The sequence below is a fragment of the Drosophila sulfurigaster genome, chromosome 3 (genome assembly GCF_023558435.1).
Source record: "Drosophila sulfurigaster albostrigata strain 15112-1811.04 chromosome 3, ASM2355843v2, whole genome shotgun sequence".
NCBI lineage: Eukaryota > Metazoa > Arthropoda > Insecta > Diptera > Drosophilidae > Drosophila > Drosophila sulfurigaster.
This window is the reverse complement of record NC_084883.1, coordinates 40,435,941-40,453,826: the sequence shown is the minus strand read 5'-3', so window position 1 is coordinate 40,453,826 and position 17,886 is coordinate 40,435,941. Positions and strand designations below refer to the sequence as shown.

Sequence of the window (17,886 nt, the reverse complement as noted above, 5' to 3'; positions counted from 1 at the left end):
CAACGCAGACGCGGCGCCCACGCGCCTGCTGTGAGAAGGCCAACAGCAAAAGCAGCAACATCAACAAAAAACAACAACAACTCATCATAAACCCCTGCCCAGTTTTTTTTACTTCTTCAGTGCTTCATCATCATCATCTTCATCTTCATGTCGTCTGCACACATACACATTAACATGTGCATGTATGTGCATGTATTTACACACGCATGGAGTTGCTGCTTTTAATAAAGTAAACTAAACAATTTTCATTCTTGTCTCGTTTTTGTCTCGTCTTCACTTCGACTATGCACACGCACACATGCACATGCCAGCACACATAAACTCACACAAGCATCCACCTCTTTACCCCAACTCTACACCCCACCAACCCACCCACCCAGCTACAAGACAGAGTCAACAAACGGACACTCACACACACGAACACGCATACACAGAGAGATACACAGGCGACACACAGACAGCAAACTCTACTCCTCAACACAAGGAAAAAAAAACTTTACTTTCTGCTGCCGGCGCTGCTTTAGCCTCAGTGACGTCGGCATCGGCGTCGACTTCGACGCAGTGTGTGCCGGCCCATCGTGGGGCGGCAGTGGTGAGTTTATGCGCTGTGGTGAATGTTTGCTGAAAGAGAAAGGCAACAACGCCGCCGCATAGGCGAAAAGGCAACGTGCGTGTTCATTGAGAAACGAAAAATAAGAAGAAAAAAACAGAAACAGAAATGGCAACAACAACAACACCGATAAACAAGAGACAGCGCACAAGACGCTGACACCGGCCGGTCACTGGCTGGCATGGTGGGTGTTGTTGCCGTTGGTGGTGGTGGTGGGTGGTGAGTTGAGGGTGGACTTTGCTTGGCTGCTTGCGGTTTCGGGGGGTTTTTGGGGTGGTGGATACGCAAAGAGAGCGGCGCGCATACTTAATAATTGGCCACGCAAAATGCAAAATGCCAATGTAAGACCTATTATTGTGGTATGGTTAATTATTAAGTATTATTAGAGTAGGTGGAGAGTGGGCGTTGCCACAGTCATGCTTGCATATTTTTTGCAATAACTATTTGCATATCGCTCTTGTTTTCTTTGTGCAGTGATCTCGCATAGAAAAGCAAATACAGTTCAATGACACAAAACAAAAAATTCTTATCAGATTGCAAAAGAAGTGTTGTTCAATCGACATGTTTGTACAATTGATAAGTCAAAGAATTGCAGTGCCATCGAAACTTGAAAGTGAATTCTGAGCAGTGTGCGAGCAAGACAACAAAACAGAAGTAATAAGAAGATTAGAGGGGCAGGTGGGGTGTGCAAGACGTTGGAGCTGCTGCAATGCGGAAATTGCTTAAAAAATAACAAAAAGTCATGCACACATGGCCACACCTTGCACGGCACATTTATTGTTGTATTGGTATTTGTTGCTGTTGGAAGTTAACAAACTTACCTTTAGTGACGTCAAATCGATATCATCCAATGAACAATTCACCGATTGTGCCAGTTGTTGTTGTTGGTGCGCCATTTTGATTTTGATTTGTGTTTTTTTTTGTATTTGATTCTTTATTTTTTTTGTTATTTGCCTGCTGCGGCTGCTGCTGCGCTGCTACTTCACAAAAACACAACGCACATACAGACACACACTGCTATGCAGGCTATGCACACCAACGCACACACATATACATATATATGCTTAAGCACACACTACTCACTCGCGCTGAGAGTGAGAAGGAACCACTCGCCGTCACTTTATTTATCGTTGCTTGTTGTTGTTGTGTTTTCGATAATTTTAATTTTTTTGAACTAAGGAAGACAATAATTTTTAATTACAATTCGCGATAGACAAAAGGGAAGAATATTTATTATATGCGGCAATTAACAAGACAACAACTATTTGGCTATCAATTTATTTTTTTGTTGTCTTGTATTTGTTGCTGCCCATACAACTTTTCTCTTTTGTCAGTATGCGAGTTGTGCGTGTGTGTGTGAGCGAACAATTCTGCCGATGTGTTTGTGTGAGTGTGTGTGTGTAACGTTTGGCAAACGGGCGCGGCACGCACTTTTTGCACTGATTTTTTAAGCAAACACTAGACGAATTTATTATTTAAAGCCGAAACGATTTAATATTCTTATTCTTTACCGGATTATTCACACACACACATTCACATCAATACTCTGTGCTCTTCGTTATACACAACACTCGCACATACACATACATAAAGCATACACCGAAGTATATGTATACGTATGTTTGTGTAGGTAGACAGGAAAAAATCTGCCACTCGCTTTTTTCTCTTTTCGCCGTTTCGAAAATGCAATTTTGTGCGGTGTTATTTTCTCACATACTTTTGACGCGCACGGCGATTAGATGTTTATGAATTTTGCATAACTGTTGGCACAATGTACAACTGACTTGCCCAATTCTTAGCAAGTTCCGGTTTGTGCAAGTCGATGGAAAAAATTAAATAAATTTCGCGAGCGACACGGACGCGACACACGTCCGAACTGCGACGCAACAACAACAGAAATGTTACTACCCAGCTGTCTGGTCACTCTGAGCACACTCATATTCAACAACAAATCTGTACATGGCACTGTAATGTTATTAACAGTTACTTTGATTTATTTCAAATAAGCAAGTTTTCCAATTGTGATGAACTTAACAAATTAAATATTTGTTACAATATTATCAATGGTTAATATCTCAGTATTCTCTTTTGGCGAATATTTATTAAATGTTAAACTGAAAACGGATAAAATTCAAATTTAACAGCTGCTTAACAGAATAACAGGAGCTTAGCAGCAAACAGATCAATAGGGAAACTGTTATTGGCCAGCTGTTATTATACTGTTATCAATCATTTGAGCCGATATATAACATCGATAATGTTAAACTCGCTTGAAACAAACGAACTTATACAAAATAGGTATGGTTTTAATTATTGAAAGAAATTCCTAATATTTAAGGTTTTCACTAATGATTAAATTGAAAAAAATAAGAATTTCCGATATTCTAATATTCATATCGATTTTGTTCTGAAAGACTCGAAAAGCACTGTTATTGCAAGAACGTTAACTTTAAAAGATGTGACCGTGGTGACTCATTGCAGAAAAGACTAATAAGACATGCAGCCAACTTCAAGATGCCAGCTTTGCGTTTCGTATGTTAATTTGCGTCACGTAGGTCATTTTGCGTTTACGTTGTTGCAAAGTATCGATTAGCGCAACGTTCACGTTATTTGAATTAAATAAATTAATGTACATTTATTATTCGTTTTTAATAATTTACTGCTAAAAAGGCGACATTAGTGATTCGTTAATTCTTAATTAGGAAACTTATTGAAACTATAATTTTGTTTAGAATGCACTCTAATTTGTAAAACAAAATAAACTCACCCGATTTTCAGAAATTTCTTAAATATCTATGATTAATTGTTGGAAACCAATTTGATTCGCATATTTTGCTTTCAATAAAGAAATTAATCTAAGCTATGACTTAAATTCAAATGTAACGGCCATGTTTCGTTAAAATGAATTTGAGTTCATTCCGTTTTCAGATGAACGACTTGAGTGGCGAACAAGTTCCGCAGACAAGTTCCATCCGAACTTGTTCTCAACGAAGCGCGGCGACGACACGAGTCTACAACCATTGTGAAGCCAGATCGCGAGTTGGCAAGACGTGCGTGAAACGAGCGCGCAACAAATTAACGAGAAATTTCAATACCGCAAAAAAGCAAAAGCAAAGCAAACCGAAAAGTGCCAACAACAACAAAAGTAATACATGAATAAAACGTCAAGCTCTGTGCAAAAAAACAAATACAACTTAAAGATTAATAATAGAACACAAAACGTTAAGCCGTTTTTTTTTGTTTTAACTGTTCTCTGCCTCGATTTAGTTGTTATTGTGACTGCCTCTCGAATGTTGTTATTGTGACTGCCTGTTGCTGCTGTTGTTGTTGTTTTTGTGCTAATTAGAAAGAGCAAGAGAGTTGTCGGCTGCTTGCTACGCCGGCGTTTTAGAACGCGGCTATCTAATTGTTGGCCCAAAAAACAACACCACAACTAAGAAAAAAAAAGCGGCGAAGCTGGTTTTTTGCGCATCAATGTGTGTGTATGTGTGCGAGAGAGAGAGTGTGTGTGTGTGCATTGGAATTTGTTAAAACGCGATCCGTATTAAGGTCAAAAGCAACAAGTGACAACGCTACAGGAATGCCAAGCATAAATTAATGCAGCAACAAATTAAATATAATAAAACAAAAAAAAACAAATATATAAAGCAGATAAGCCGAAAAACGCTGTTGCTGCTTAAATAATAAATATAAAATTCTCTTCAATTCAACTTTTTTCGGGCTTTTTCTATTGACAAAAACAAGAACAACAGAAAAGCAACATCAACGGCCAAGAACATCGGGAATAACACAAATCTACAGTGCCCTCGCATTACAGTGAACACAAATTTATGAAGAATGACAAAATATACAAGATTTAGAAAATGAACAAAGCTAATTAATTAACTACTTCAACTTCTTTCTAACACTTATTTAAAAGTAAAATTGAATTTAATTTAAAAGAAACTGCCAAAACTTTTCAAATGTTCTAATGCCGCTTTTTAATAGTTCAATAAATGAAGAAGTTCATTAAAGTGTAGTTAACATGTATTAAGAGAAACACAATAAGAATTTATGAAATAGCATTTCTAGTAGTGTTTACTGTAGCGAGCGTTCCCTGTATAATCTCCGACAATAACAACAACAACTTTCCGGTTTTTCTCTGATCTCTGCATCGTTTTCTTCTTATTTTGTTACGTGTGTTTATCGATCTTCTTTTTCGTGGCTTACGCGTTTTTTCGAGAGAACGAAGCGAATAGAGAGAGCAGAACAGAGAGAGCGAAATAGAGAACGCGTTTTTAAGTCGTGTCTAGTGAAAAATCTGTAAAGCAAAATAAATCAATTTTAATTCAAATCGCAGCGCCACACAATCAACACTAATACAGCAACAACAACAACAAGAACAACTTCGACTGCGACTGCGACGCTGCAGGATTGCGAAGCTAAAAGGATAGAAAGAGAAGGAACGCGAGGGAGAGATCACGCCGTCTTGTTTTGTGTGTGCGCTACTTTTGCTACAAGGCTGCTGCTGTAAAAGAGCGAGTGCGAGAGAGCGGAAGCCGAAAACAAAAACAAATCAGAGAAGAGAAGAATATCTTTCGTTGAACAGGATTTGAAAATAAATCATTCACGCTGGATTTAGGATACTACGAGGCTGTCAAAGGTAAACAAAATACATACGGTATTTCTTTTTTATACTTTTTCGACTTTTATTCGAAATCAAAATACAATGCAAACGCTTTTATGCAATAGAGTCGAAAGCAAAGCGTTAAATAGCAATAATAATAACAACAGCAAATAAATAACAATGCGTTTCCATTCATTTCCAATTCAATTAACAACGCCATAATAACATTTTTATGCAGTCAACGCACCTGAAGCCAAGCCGCGTTTATGGCGTCCAATAAGCCACACAGACTCGATAAAACTTGTTGCATAATCGCCAATTCGAATCCAGTTTGGAGTATGACGCGCACTCTCAAACTGTACAGTTTGAATGAAGGGCGTCATAAAATTGCAAGAAGCACTGTCAAAGTTTTTGTTTTTTGCTTTTTGTCTATTTAGCATAGGCCAGAGCGAGATAGCATAAGTGAGAGCTGCTAGCCAGCAAGTGTGTGTTGTGTGTGAGTGTGCAGCCAGTTTACAGGTGGTGGTCATTAAGCCTGGCTTGTCGACGGGGCCGTAAACTAGGCTAAATAGGGTCTCTAGCCAAAGCACGTTTTGGTCGCTCGCTCGCTTTGCTTTGCTTGTCTCTCTTGCTCTGCGGTCGTTTTGGCTTGGGCTTGGTTTATTTTTAAACCGCATTCCGCGTGGCATTTGCCACTTACCAACACACACACACATACATATACACAGATTTACATACATATAGCTATGCACATTACCGTTAACGTTAGCAGCGGTTTAAGAGGCATTGAGCAGACAACGGCGCCGCTTGCTGTGATTTGCAAGACAATTGCAATGACCAACGAGAGAGATAGATAGAGAGAGCGAGAGACAATTGCACTAAATTAAATTACGCTTAACGGGGGCAGCCAAAGGCCAACGACGTCCACGCATACAAGCGCACACGCACACGCACACAAAGAGAGTGTAAGATCAATGCATGCAGAAGTGCAGTGCGTCAGCGGCTGTCAAACTGTAACAAAACATTCCTATTGGCAATCCAAGTTGGTCCATTTGATTCTTTGCTCTGCTTTTGTTTTCATTCTTTGACTGCCGCGGTTGCTGTCGCTGCTGCAGCTGGCCACGTGTGTGCTCTTTGTTGCTCCCATTGCCGTTCTTAGTGCTGCTCTCCTTCCACTGCTGTTGCTGCTGGTGGAGTGCTGCATTTTGTTGTTGGCGTGGCATTCTTTGGCGTTTTGCGCAATTTGTGCGCTGTACTTTTAATACCCGCTAGCCAAAGGGTGAAAGGGTATTTATAACTGAGTGAGATAGAGCTATAATTTTTCGATTCTTTTAAAGCAAAAGCTATTAAATTAGAATGAATATTTCTTTTATTTGAAATTATTTTTGTTTCGTCTGAAAATAGCTAGCGGGTATTTCAAAGTCCAGCTTACCTTTTTTTTCGTGTTTCAACATTCACAATTGAAAGTTGGCCACACATAATCCGCAGTTTTATATTCCAGTTCCACGTTTCCAGTTTCAGTTCCATTCCTCATCAATCACAGCATATTTTATTTAACACTTGCAATCAATCAAAAAGCTGGAATAAAATTTTATATTTTTTTATGAGCGGCTTTTCTTATTGAACAACATAAAATGTTGTACAAGCTCCATTCCAATTCCAAAAAGTTCGCCCCATTTATGATAATGATAAACATTTTTAATGATAATTGCGCAAGTTGAGTGCCCCTCAAGTTCTAATTAATTGAAAGACCCTGCAAAGGGCGTAAGACCTCTTGAATTAGTCCAATTGGCAAGCGAGACTGAAATGTATGCAGGAAACTTTTAAGAAAGAGACGGCTAGAGTTATAAGTCAGAAAGATGATGAATGCCTTTAATCGCATTACAGATCTATGGAGGTTATCAAGACCTTGGAGGACCACCCAGATCTTTTCTATGACAAATTCAGTTCAATGATTTTGCACTGTATATTTGTGTGTTTACTCATTACTGCTGCAATTGTTATCAGTGCGAAACGTAAAGTCCAAAACAGCAAAGTAATCTCATTTCATAAATATTCTATATAGTATAGAGATTTTTTCTATATATGTATATATACTATGCCTTATGTCATGCGACATCGTGATAAGCATTTTAAAAACCCCTTCAAGTTGATTTTGAATGATGCGATCACTTTTTAAAAGCTATTTTTGGGCAAAACAAAAATCGTTGATTCTAGCTTGACATTGAAAGAGCATTCCAGTTTTTGTTTTTTTTTATCGCCGACAGGTGAATTCAATTATAGCATTTGCATTCTTGCAGTTCCACATTGCTAAACTGGGTTAGTGTTAGTGTTAGATAGTTCCAATTGGTTGGAGCTGGTTGCCAAGTGTGTCAGGCAATTAGAAATAGCCGTAAGTTAAAGTGCAAAGCGAGAGAGACAGGGAAAGAGAGAGTGTCAGAGTGAGAGGGAGTCGCATGTCTTTTCACTTGTCTAACAGACAACAAATGCGGCCAAGTCTTTTTCGTATTTTTGGTTTTTGGGAACGCCTGAACTTCACTCTATGGCATTTTCATTTTTCCTTCAGCCATTCAACTCGTTTTGCCATACCCTATAGTTGAATTTGTAGATGGCAAATGTTAGACTTGAAAGCGAGTGTGTGAAATGTGTTCATGCTTAATGGAGGCCACTTGTGCTGTGGCTAGTTAAAAGCTTAATTATACGAGTGCACACTTCAACTCTGAACTGCACAAAGTAGTTGCATTTCAAGTTATTTATGCATTACAAATACGCCAGTTGAGTAGCTTGGAGTAAACTGTTGGCAATTATGATAAAGCTAGTAGTGCTATAATCTATTCTTACAGCCAGCTGTGTATGTAAATAAATTACCATGCTATGTTATTAACTGCATGTTATTAGCATCAGTGATTATAATATGTAAAAGTCGAACATTCAAATGTTGTGGAAAGCCATTAATAAAGGAGGAAACAGCGAAATGTAACTTAACATTAACTAAATGTTAACAGTTAACGGTTATTCTAAAGTAAGCATAAGATAATGCTTAGAGTATGACCAAGTCGTTAAATTTTTATCTTTGTTAGTTATGTATCTCGATAGATTAACATGCTATGTTATAAGCTTTATTGTAACATTTCACTGCGAGTTATTCACCTGTTAAATATATAACATTATGTTATCGACAGCTATTAAAGGAAAGATTACCAGATTAATGTTATTTTACATGTACTAAATGTTATCCATAAATTCATAAAGGTTAAGCATTTTAATAGCCTTTATTTTGGCTGTTGAATTGTTTTAAGCCGAACATTAAAATGTTATGGACAATCGGCAATAATAAAATCGTTAGCAGATTAGTGTTATTTTACATTTACTAAATGTTATCTTTAAACTGTTAACTCTTAAATGTTAAGCATTTTAATAGTCTTTATTTTGGCTGTTGAATTGTTTTAAGCCGAACATTAAAATGTTATGGACAATCAGCAATAATAACAGCCTTAGCAGATAAATGTTATATTGAATGTTATCTTTAAACTGTTAACTCTTAAATGTTATGCATTTCTATGACCTTTTCTTTTGGTTGTTAAATTGTTTAAAGCATAACAGCAAGTCGTTCAATTTAAAGCGAATTTCCTTGATCGTTGGTTGCCTTTTTTCCTTGCCTTTTTTCGCGCGCGCCAAAAACAGCGACTTAGTCAAAGAGCAACAATAATAAATGCACATTCAAGGCTACAACAGCAACAGCAATAGCAACAGCAACGGCAACAGCAACTGTTGCAGCTACAGCTACAATCACACTGCCAACAATAATAACAACTCGCTTCAGTCAAACTGGTTTCCACATCTTGTGGTTTGCTTTCTTTTTTGTGTTGTGTCGTTTTTGTTGCTCTGCTGTCTTCCTCTCTGCACGTAGCCAAAAAATATGCTAAAGTCATATCACAACAACAACAAGAGGGCACAGGAAATGCATTTTACAGATACAGACACAGAGAGAAAGAGGGAGAGAGAGAAATATAGAGAGAGACATAAGGTTACATTGACTTTATAAACAATTTGCGCGAATTGCAGTTGCATTTTTTTTTTTTTTATTGTTATTTTTACACTATGTGAAGGGTCGGTCAGTTTTTCGTTTCGTTTTTTGAGTTGTTTACTTGCCACTCAACACTCGGTTGCACTGTGTGGGATTTTGGCAGTCGCCAGACAACTCGAGAAAAAGGCTCCAACTTGAGTTGAGCATCTTATTGATTTTAATCAATCAAGAAATGTGAAGGGCACAGAGCGAGAAATACTTAAACTTTTTAGAATAATCAGCAGGCAGCTTACGTAATGCTTTAAGTGAAAGCCAAGCTTCCATACAATGAGCTTTTGTCGAAGTCTCTGAATGGAGCGAAAGTTCATCAAAATGTGCTTTTGAACGTTGATCTTTTTTTAATAGCTATAACTTTACCATTTCTGCTCACTTAATCCGATCTCCATACAACATCCTCCTCTACTACTTTATTTTTTTAGTTGTCATTTATGCCATTCCCCTTTTCGACTGGAAATAAATAAAATACGCAAAAAAAAAACATAACAAAAAGTCTGTTTCAACTCACGGTTCACCTGTTCCATTATCATAGAAAAATCGGCTGTGGCAACCTTGAAACTCGCCTCGCCTTCCGCTGACTGAGTGAAATTTCTCACCAAAAAAAGACGTCTCTCCCTCTCGTTTTTTGTTTTTGTTTTGCTTTTGCTTTTGCGTTTTTTTGGTTTTGATTTTTGTGTGTGTTTTTGTTTTTTTTTGCTTTTGCATTTTTGTGATTTTTTGTGTCTTTGTTTTCAAGTTTGGAGTCGCACCATAAAAACATTTTTGAGTCGCATTTTTTTTGTTAAAACTTATGTATTATGTAGCTACTTTTTTGCCATATTATGGAATTTGGCTAATCAAGTCAAGTGTTTTTTTTTCTACGATTTTTTCGTAGAAATTCTTGTGCATTTTTTTGTTTGTGTAAATTATGTCAAATAATTTATGTAGAATTCCAAGCAATCAATGATAGTTGAGCGCTTAGTTCATAGATCATTTTACTCATTATTGAATGAATGATTCATAGACGTAGAAAGCTGACTCAGAATTTTTGAAAAATGTGCAAAGACAACTTTCATCTCTAATATCAAGATTTGTTTTGCGGAGGAAGTAATTAATCAAGTTATTAAAAGAAGATGAATAACGGTTAAGTTAGAAGTTGATTAGAAAATAATATGTAGAGAAATATTTTAGATTTTTGGTTGTTCCAGACTTAAATGAATTTTAGCCTTTTATATTGCTATGCGGAAATGTGACAAATATTTGTTAAAATATTATTAAAAGAAGATGAATAACGGTTGAGTTAGAAGTTGATTAGAAAATAATGTGTAGAGAAATATTTTAGATTTTTGGTTGTTCCAGATTTAAAAAAATTTTACCCTTTTATATTGCTATGCGGAAATGTGACAAATATTTGTTAAAAAGTTATTAAAAGAAGATGAATAACGGTTAAGTTAGAAGTTGATTAGAAAATAATGTGTAGAGAAGTTTGTTGATTTTGATCGTTCCAGACTTGAACGAATTTTTCCGTTTTATATTTTTTTACTCAGTTATTGCTATGCGGAAATGCGACAAATATTTGTTGAAGCTCGCATTCTTGGAATGCTAGCTTGAGCTTATCAGCTGCCTGAAGCCTTCTAGACTCGGTAGGCGTGTCCTCAATTGCGGGGGGCACAAAAACAACAAAAAAACAAAATCTAAAAAAGAAACAAAAGCAAAACTTATCGCAACCTTGACGTTGGCTTTAATTTTGGCAAATTGCTGGCAATCTGGAGCTGCCCAAAAACAACAAACGAACGAATGAAACGAAAATTTAATAACGTCTGCGAATAAATTGCGATGCCTGGTCATTGATGTTGCTCTTGATGTTGCTGCTTGTTGTTGTTGTTCTTGCAGCAGCAGCTTCGTCCGTGGGCCCAATCAAAATATTTAGCTTATTTAGTTGCAAAAAGTCAACAAACAGACGAAGCACAAAAAAAAAATCACTAAAGATTCATCCACATCGTGAGAGTTGGAGGCAACAAAGTTTTCAATTTTTTCTCTTCTGTTTTTGGTTTTTTGCTGTTGTTTTTTGCTGCGCCGACGCGAACGCGACTGCGGACGACGACTTCACATTAAGCATACGCCGCATGGGCCGAGCTGCTTGAACTGTGAGCTCGCCTCGGGCAATTAATTACATTTTGCGCACTTTGTTTCCGCTTTACACCGGGCGGTGGTAGAATTTCGTTGTAGTCGTCGCTCTTGCTGTAATTATTTTCCTAGTACTATGTATATGCCTCATTTTTCTTCATCAGCTTCATCTTTTCTTTTCGTTTTTTTGCCTTTCCCGTTGCTCTCTGTGTGTTTGTTTGTTGCAGCTAACAGCCCAAAAGACTAAAGCGCAAAAACAAAAAGAATGAAAAGAAAGAAATGTAAAAGAATGAAGACACACAAAGATGAAGCCATAAAAATGCCGCTGCTTTTGCTTCTTTGCTACTCTTGTTGTTGCTGTTGTTGTTGGCTTTTGTATTTGTGCAGCTGCCTCGGAAGGTGTTGATGATATGGCCCCCAATGCCTTTCCGCCGGAGGGGCATTGATTTTGTTGCAGCCACAACAAACGGCAGCTGAAAACGAGCCGCAGATGCTCTCTAAGGGATAGCGGGACATAATAATGATTAGTCACAAATAAAACAAATAATATAACAAACAATAGCGGGAGATAATAATGACAAGTGGAAAAGAAGTCGAATAATAGAAAAGATATACGATTAAATAAAAATTTAATTATAATGATAAGGAATACGAGTAAAATTAATCTATAATTTTATTTGGCAAAAAAGAAATTAAAGGGTTTAAAAATAGCTCTAAATAAAGTTTGAATAATTGTGATCAAATAATAAATTATCAACAATAATTTATAATAATAACTAATCAAAAAAAACCTCAAAGGGTTAGCTAATAATAATAATAATAAAAATAAAAATAAAAAAAAAAACAGATAATAATGATAAGTGAAATAAAAATCAAATACTATAAAATAAAAAAAAAGAAGAAAGTCATTTTTAATGAAGAATATTACCAAATTAATATACCGAAAAAAATATACCAAAGAGTCGAATGTGCTCTAGTTTTTTTTTTTTAAATAATAATATATGCCAAAAAATACTCACATATACCAAAGAGTAAAAATAATACCAAATTAATCTACATAATAATACTAAAATATACCAAACTCAGTTTTTGGTGTACCAATATACTATTACATTCAAAATATACCATAGCAAACAAAATATAAATTGTAAAATAATCTTCGTTTTTAAGAAAATGTGTATTACAAAATAATACTTTATTAAAAATGATTAAATTCATTAGTATTTTAAAATACTAAATTTCATTTAGTACTTTTTACAACATAACTTAAAATTCCCAAACTAGATTTCATTAGTTTTTCCAATGCTCATTCCTTATTTAGTTTTGTTCAAAGCCTTTACCATAGTCAATATGCCCCGTAGCGAAAGCGTATTGCAGTGCGCAGCGAGCAAGAAGTCTGCGCATTTGTGCGCTACTCGTAAATTGTTGGCCCCCTTTTTTGCATACGCTTTCCACGTACTCGAACTGAGTACTCGCTTTCGTATTCGTATTCGCATTCGTATTCGTATTCGTTCTTGTATGTATGTATGAATAAATTATGCCCTAAGCGTCGTCCGACCATCGATCGAAATCAAAAAGCGTAACAACAAAACAGAAATGCCAAAAAAATTCTTTGCTCTCTGCGCTCAGCTCAGCTGTGAAATGTGAGCCAAAAGACGAGTTCAAAATCAAAACCCTGAGACTTACCTTAAAACTTACAAGCAACCACCTTTTGCCTTGCTGCCAGCTTTTGCTGTCTGACATTCTTAGGCGTATTTTGTTTGTATTACTCTCGTTCCACTTTTTTTTTTTACCTGCGATGGTCATAATGTACTCATATAAAGATGACAATTTCAGCCTATTTATGGAGTGAGCACGTTATCGGCGGAAGAGCTGAGTTAGGCTCAAGTGGCTTCGGCCAATTTATGAGTATTTATTTCCAGTTCTAATCGAGCACTGGACACATTAACTATCTATCTATGTGGATCGATAGATAGTGCCGACAATACCAACTGACTAACTGTCTTATCAATTGCAAACAGGTGTGATGATAAAATATTGCAAATATCAACTGCACAAAAGTGAGCACTATTTGCAATATCTCGGTTACAAGCAGGCCATGATGTCAGAGCCAAGTTGCGATCGTCTGACTCATATACTATATAGCGAGAATAGCTGTACAAACCAAAGACTAGTCTTGGGTGAGAGCTAACTGTGTAAGTCTTGTCTGTCTTGTCTGTAGAGACTTGTCTTGATTAATTAGCTGGGAACAACACACGCTCTCTTTAGTTCTCTCTCTCTCTCTCTTGATGATGATGATGATGCGAAATGACTATGAATGTTGTCTAGTAGTCATGACTAGAACTACTCAAGTCATCAACAATTAAATACACACATAAAAGTCGACATTAAACAAATGTATTTTGCATTTGCATTCAATGTGCGCGCACACACAAAGCTTAAAATTACGATTCCCCTAACCTTGAGTTCCGACTCACCTACTCTCTTTCTCTATCTCTCTCGATTTCTACAGGAATATATTAAACTAACTATAATAATAACAGAGTTCTCGCTCTAGAACTTGCATGAATGTATAAAAATGACTTTGGTATTTGCTTTTCGTTGTTATTATTATTATTGTTGTTGAACATTCTTCAAGCTATTGACGACTGTTGACTTTTAAATTAAAAGCGAGGCGTAAAATATTGTTAACACTTTGTATTCGTGACACACTCACGGGGTTAAGGAATTACGCTCATAATAGAGGTGTTAAATTCTGAACAAAAATGACAATTAAACGAATGTTTAAAGTGCTTTGTTATTTTGAATGTATTAACATTAACTGTTGTTTTATACTGATGTATACTATACTTATAATATACTGAATATGGTAAACAATTTTAGTATAAAACTTTACTTATAGTATAAAAAACAGTTAGTATAAATTCAATAAACCAAATTGCTTTTTTAAACATAAGTTTTATTAAATTATCATGACTAATTTTTTCGAGAAGTATTTAGCATTGATAATATTAAAGTTGTAAATTTTAATAGGTTCCCGTTTCCGCATTTGCTTCCAGTTTAACTGGAATCTGCCTAAAGTATTCAGCTTTTATTTTATAGAATGAATATGAATTTTTTTGCATATATATATAACGCCAAATGGAAATACTTGTTTAAGCATTTATTTGCTGGCATTTTTTATTGTGAAAGATGACTTTCTTTCAATTGATTTATCTGTCAAACTGTACAAATGTTAAAGGTTAAATACAGTCTGAACACATCACCTTGGATATAATATTACTCAAGTTGCTTTGTTAAAAGCAGCAAGCAAACAAATTGTGAACAAGCCAGAAGAATTCTTGACTTCAGTTGACAACTCTTTCGGAGCGTAGCAAACAGTTTGTGAGAATCGGGGGTACCAGGTACGCGCAGGGTATAATTACACGGTTAAATAACAAAATATTTGCTTAAACGCTGACATCAACCAGTAATTGGCAGCTTGGCAGCGAACAGCACAGAGATAGAGCGAGAGAGATAAAGCGATAGAGCGAGATAGAAGCAAAGAAAGACCCCGAAAAAAATACTGAAAACTCGTGCCCCGTTCGAGGAGCTGTTAACTACAAAGAAAAAAATAAAATGATGTGTGTTGAAGCTACAAATTTTGGTTGCTTTTCGAGAGATTCTTTACCGGTTTTATTTTTTTGTCAAAAAAACTGTTGCGTCTGTTTAGCATTGTAGCGTGAAGTTAATTTTTAGAGTTTTTTTTTATTTTTGTTTGGCTTATTTATTTACGAATTTTTATTATGACGCTGCTGCGGCATCTCTTTATCAAAGGTATCGAGACGGAGACAGTTCTCCACTCGACTCTGTCACACAATTTGCATATGCCGAAACGTGAAACACGTTTTGCATTTTTGGTTTTGGTTTTTTTCGGCCCACCCGGCAACGAGGTAACATCAGAGGAGACGCCTCCAATCACTTGAGGCGACATCCAGTCGCAGCAAGGGGCGTGAAAAGTGTCAAGCTAAAAAAAATACTAAAAATCTACAGTAGAGTGTGCTCTACTGTGAGATACCAGCTACATATCTCCAATAAAACCATATTCTACAATTACTTAACATATACCACAAAAATACTAAATATATACCACACGATACTAAAAATATACCACATAAATGCTAAACATATACCACAACATACTGAAACTCGACCGCAAAAATACCAAAAATGCCACACAGAAAAACTAAAAATACACCAAAAGCTTTATTTGGTATATTAATATACTACTACATTCAAAATATACCATATAACACTAAACATTCCGGATTGTCAGCCAAAACAATTTTACGAATATAAAAAATATACCACAAATACTGAAATATACCAAAGGTTTTGTTTGGTATATTGATATAGTACTACATTCTGATATAATTTGAAGTACTAACCATTGTCAGTCAAAGCAACTACTGCCTATTAAACTTATTTCCTGTCAGCCCAAAGTTATAATACCCTTCTACCATAAGGATAACGGGTATAAGAAAGATATAGAAGTCTACGAAGAACTGGCTAAGCAGCTTTAGATAATGAAAAGAAGCAGCCAGAAATATAAATGTGCAAAAGATAATTTTGTTTGATGTAGAACCTAGTCAAGATTTGCTTTTATTACAAGATATATATTTAACATAAGCTACTGTATACAAACACTTTTGTAATTTATGCGCCAAAAAAAAAGACAACCGCAAAAGGTTGAAAAACACTTTAAAAAAATTCAACTCATATTTGCGGTTTTTTTGTTTTGTCAATAACGTCATCAAAAATGAATTTTATCATGTAATTTTAAACGGTTTTTTTATGTTTTTGTTGTCTCTTTGTTTTTGTGAATAAATTGTGAATATTGTACGGTTTGCGCAACGTGCTTTCGACTTTAAAATGCAATTGGCAGTAGAAATGTGAATTATTGTTGTCTTCTTTGGGTTTGGTTGTAATAACAAACCCATATCACAGTTCGTGTCTCATCAAAAACACATTGAAATCGTTTGAAATTAATTTAAAATCCATAACTTTTGGTTTAAAGCCTTATCACATGTTGTTAACAAATCTCCAAGGCTGGTGGTCCATTCAAAAATGAAGAGAGAGAGAACTTGAAATATATTTCCATTTATGGTATTTACAAACAAACGAGGCAATTAAAATGCTTGTCTATAAACGAAAAATATGAAAATAATATTATTATGATCAAGTCGACACTTGAATAAATATTGAGGAGGAGGCGGAGATGAGAGACATTTTCAGGGCTTAGCCAATTAAAAATTCAATGGACGATTGAAAACGCGCTTTACCCTATCACATGTTTACAATTACTCACATGAATTCGTCGAGGCATCTTCAAGATACAAGCTGCGACTATGTGACTATCTTTGTGCCTCTCTGCGCCTATTTCATATTTATTTTTGGGTCTCTTGGGTTACAAAATGAGCTGTCAAATGGAATTGAAATGTTCGCTGACGATCTTCATTCCGATTGCCGTCGATTGCCTTGCTTGTTGTTCTGTTTAGTTCTGTGTGTGTGTGTTTTGGTACATTTTAATTAAAACTAAAGCGTTGCGAGGGCCGCCAAGTCGATAGCAGTCAACTCTATTCTCGATAACACTTTAATTTCTTTGCTCTTTTGCTTGGCAACTTCCTGCGAAACGCAAACGGAAATATCCATTGCGTTTCTTTGCGTTTCGTTTTTGGGGTGTTAAACATCACTCATCGTAGTTGCGTAAATATTTACCCCTTTGGCTTTGGATTTGCTTCGGAAAAAAAGCGTTTGTCATTAGCAAACATGCAGTATATATCTCGGTATATAGTATACGGCATGTGACTCATTTGCCGCTTGTTGTTGAGTTTCCCAATTTGGTCGCACACGTGTTGAGAGCGGCGGCATATGCAAATCATTTCATTACGATCGCATCGCTTCGCATCGAACTTGAGCTTGATTAAGTCATATGCCGGGTTAAGAAGGAAATGATATTTGTGTTGTGCGCCTTGTGGGTTGTTCAAGCTTAGAGACAGAGACAATGCTTATTAATTACAGATGTGTGTGACAGCAACTTCAAATGGTCACACGGCCCAGAAAACGGGTTGACTTCCAAGTTCTTTTCTTAAATAGAACTTGGAAATGAATATCTAATCTAGAAATGAATTTCTACCTACCCAAGCGAGTGTGCTAATTTGAGCGATTCGGATATTTGTAGGCATTCAACTATGAACTATGAAATTAATATTTACGAACTTAGGGCTACTTTTTTGTAGCCGCTTCTCATGGGGTATTAAAACTTTATGACTATGTAACATAATGTATTTAATGGGATGAAAAAGCTATCTTCGTCCCTATCAAGTATGTATATTCTTTATCAGCCTTTCTTATATGTTGTAATCATGTCCTTATTTCTGTCAGTTATTCATGGAATAATTTTATATGTTTTGGTAATGTGGTATATTTGGAAGTTAGTGG

The 17,886-nt window shown here is 36.0% G+C and overlaps 2 protein-coding genes across 10 annotated transcripts in view; one reads left to right on the top strand and one right to left on the bottom strand.

The window, feature by feature from the left end:
- The window catches only part of LOC133840589 (traf2 and NCK-interacting protein kinase), a 37,092-nt gene extending 34,577 nt beyond the window's left edge, over nt 1-2,515 (bottom strand). For 6 of the 9 annotated variants that reach the window (XM_062272502.1, XM_062272508.1, XM_062272503.1 and 3 more), the window contains exons 1-2: nt 2,328-2,515; nt 1,432-1,784 (exon numbers count right to left, since the gene is read on the bottom strand). In XM_062272502.1, coding sequence (XP_062128486.1) covers nt 1,432-1,506 — 75 coding nt within the window. In that variant the 5' untranslated portion in view covers nt 1,507-1,784; nt 2,328-2,515. The remainder of the gene's footprint in view (nt 1-1,431; nt 1,785-2,327) is intronic. The other 3 variants (XM_062272510.1, XM_062272509.1, XM_062272511.1) reach the window with 2 other exon arrangements.
- A 1,106-nt stretch (nt 2,516-3,621) lies between these two features.
- The window catches only part of LOC133840587 (spectrin beta chain, non-erythrocytic 1), a 40,548-nt gene continuing 26,283 nt past the window's right edge, over nt 3,622-17,886 (top strand). Inside the window, exons 1-2 of the mRNA XM_062272498.1 lie at nt 3,622-3,755; nt 4,950-5,252. The gene's annotated coding sequence lies outside the window, so the exon portion shown is untranslated. The remainder of the gene's footprint in view (nt 3,756-4,949; nt 5,253-17,886) is intronic.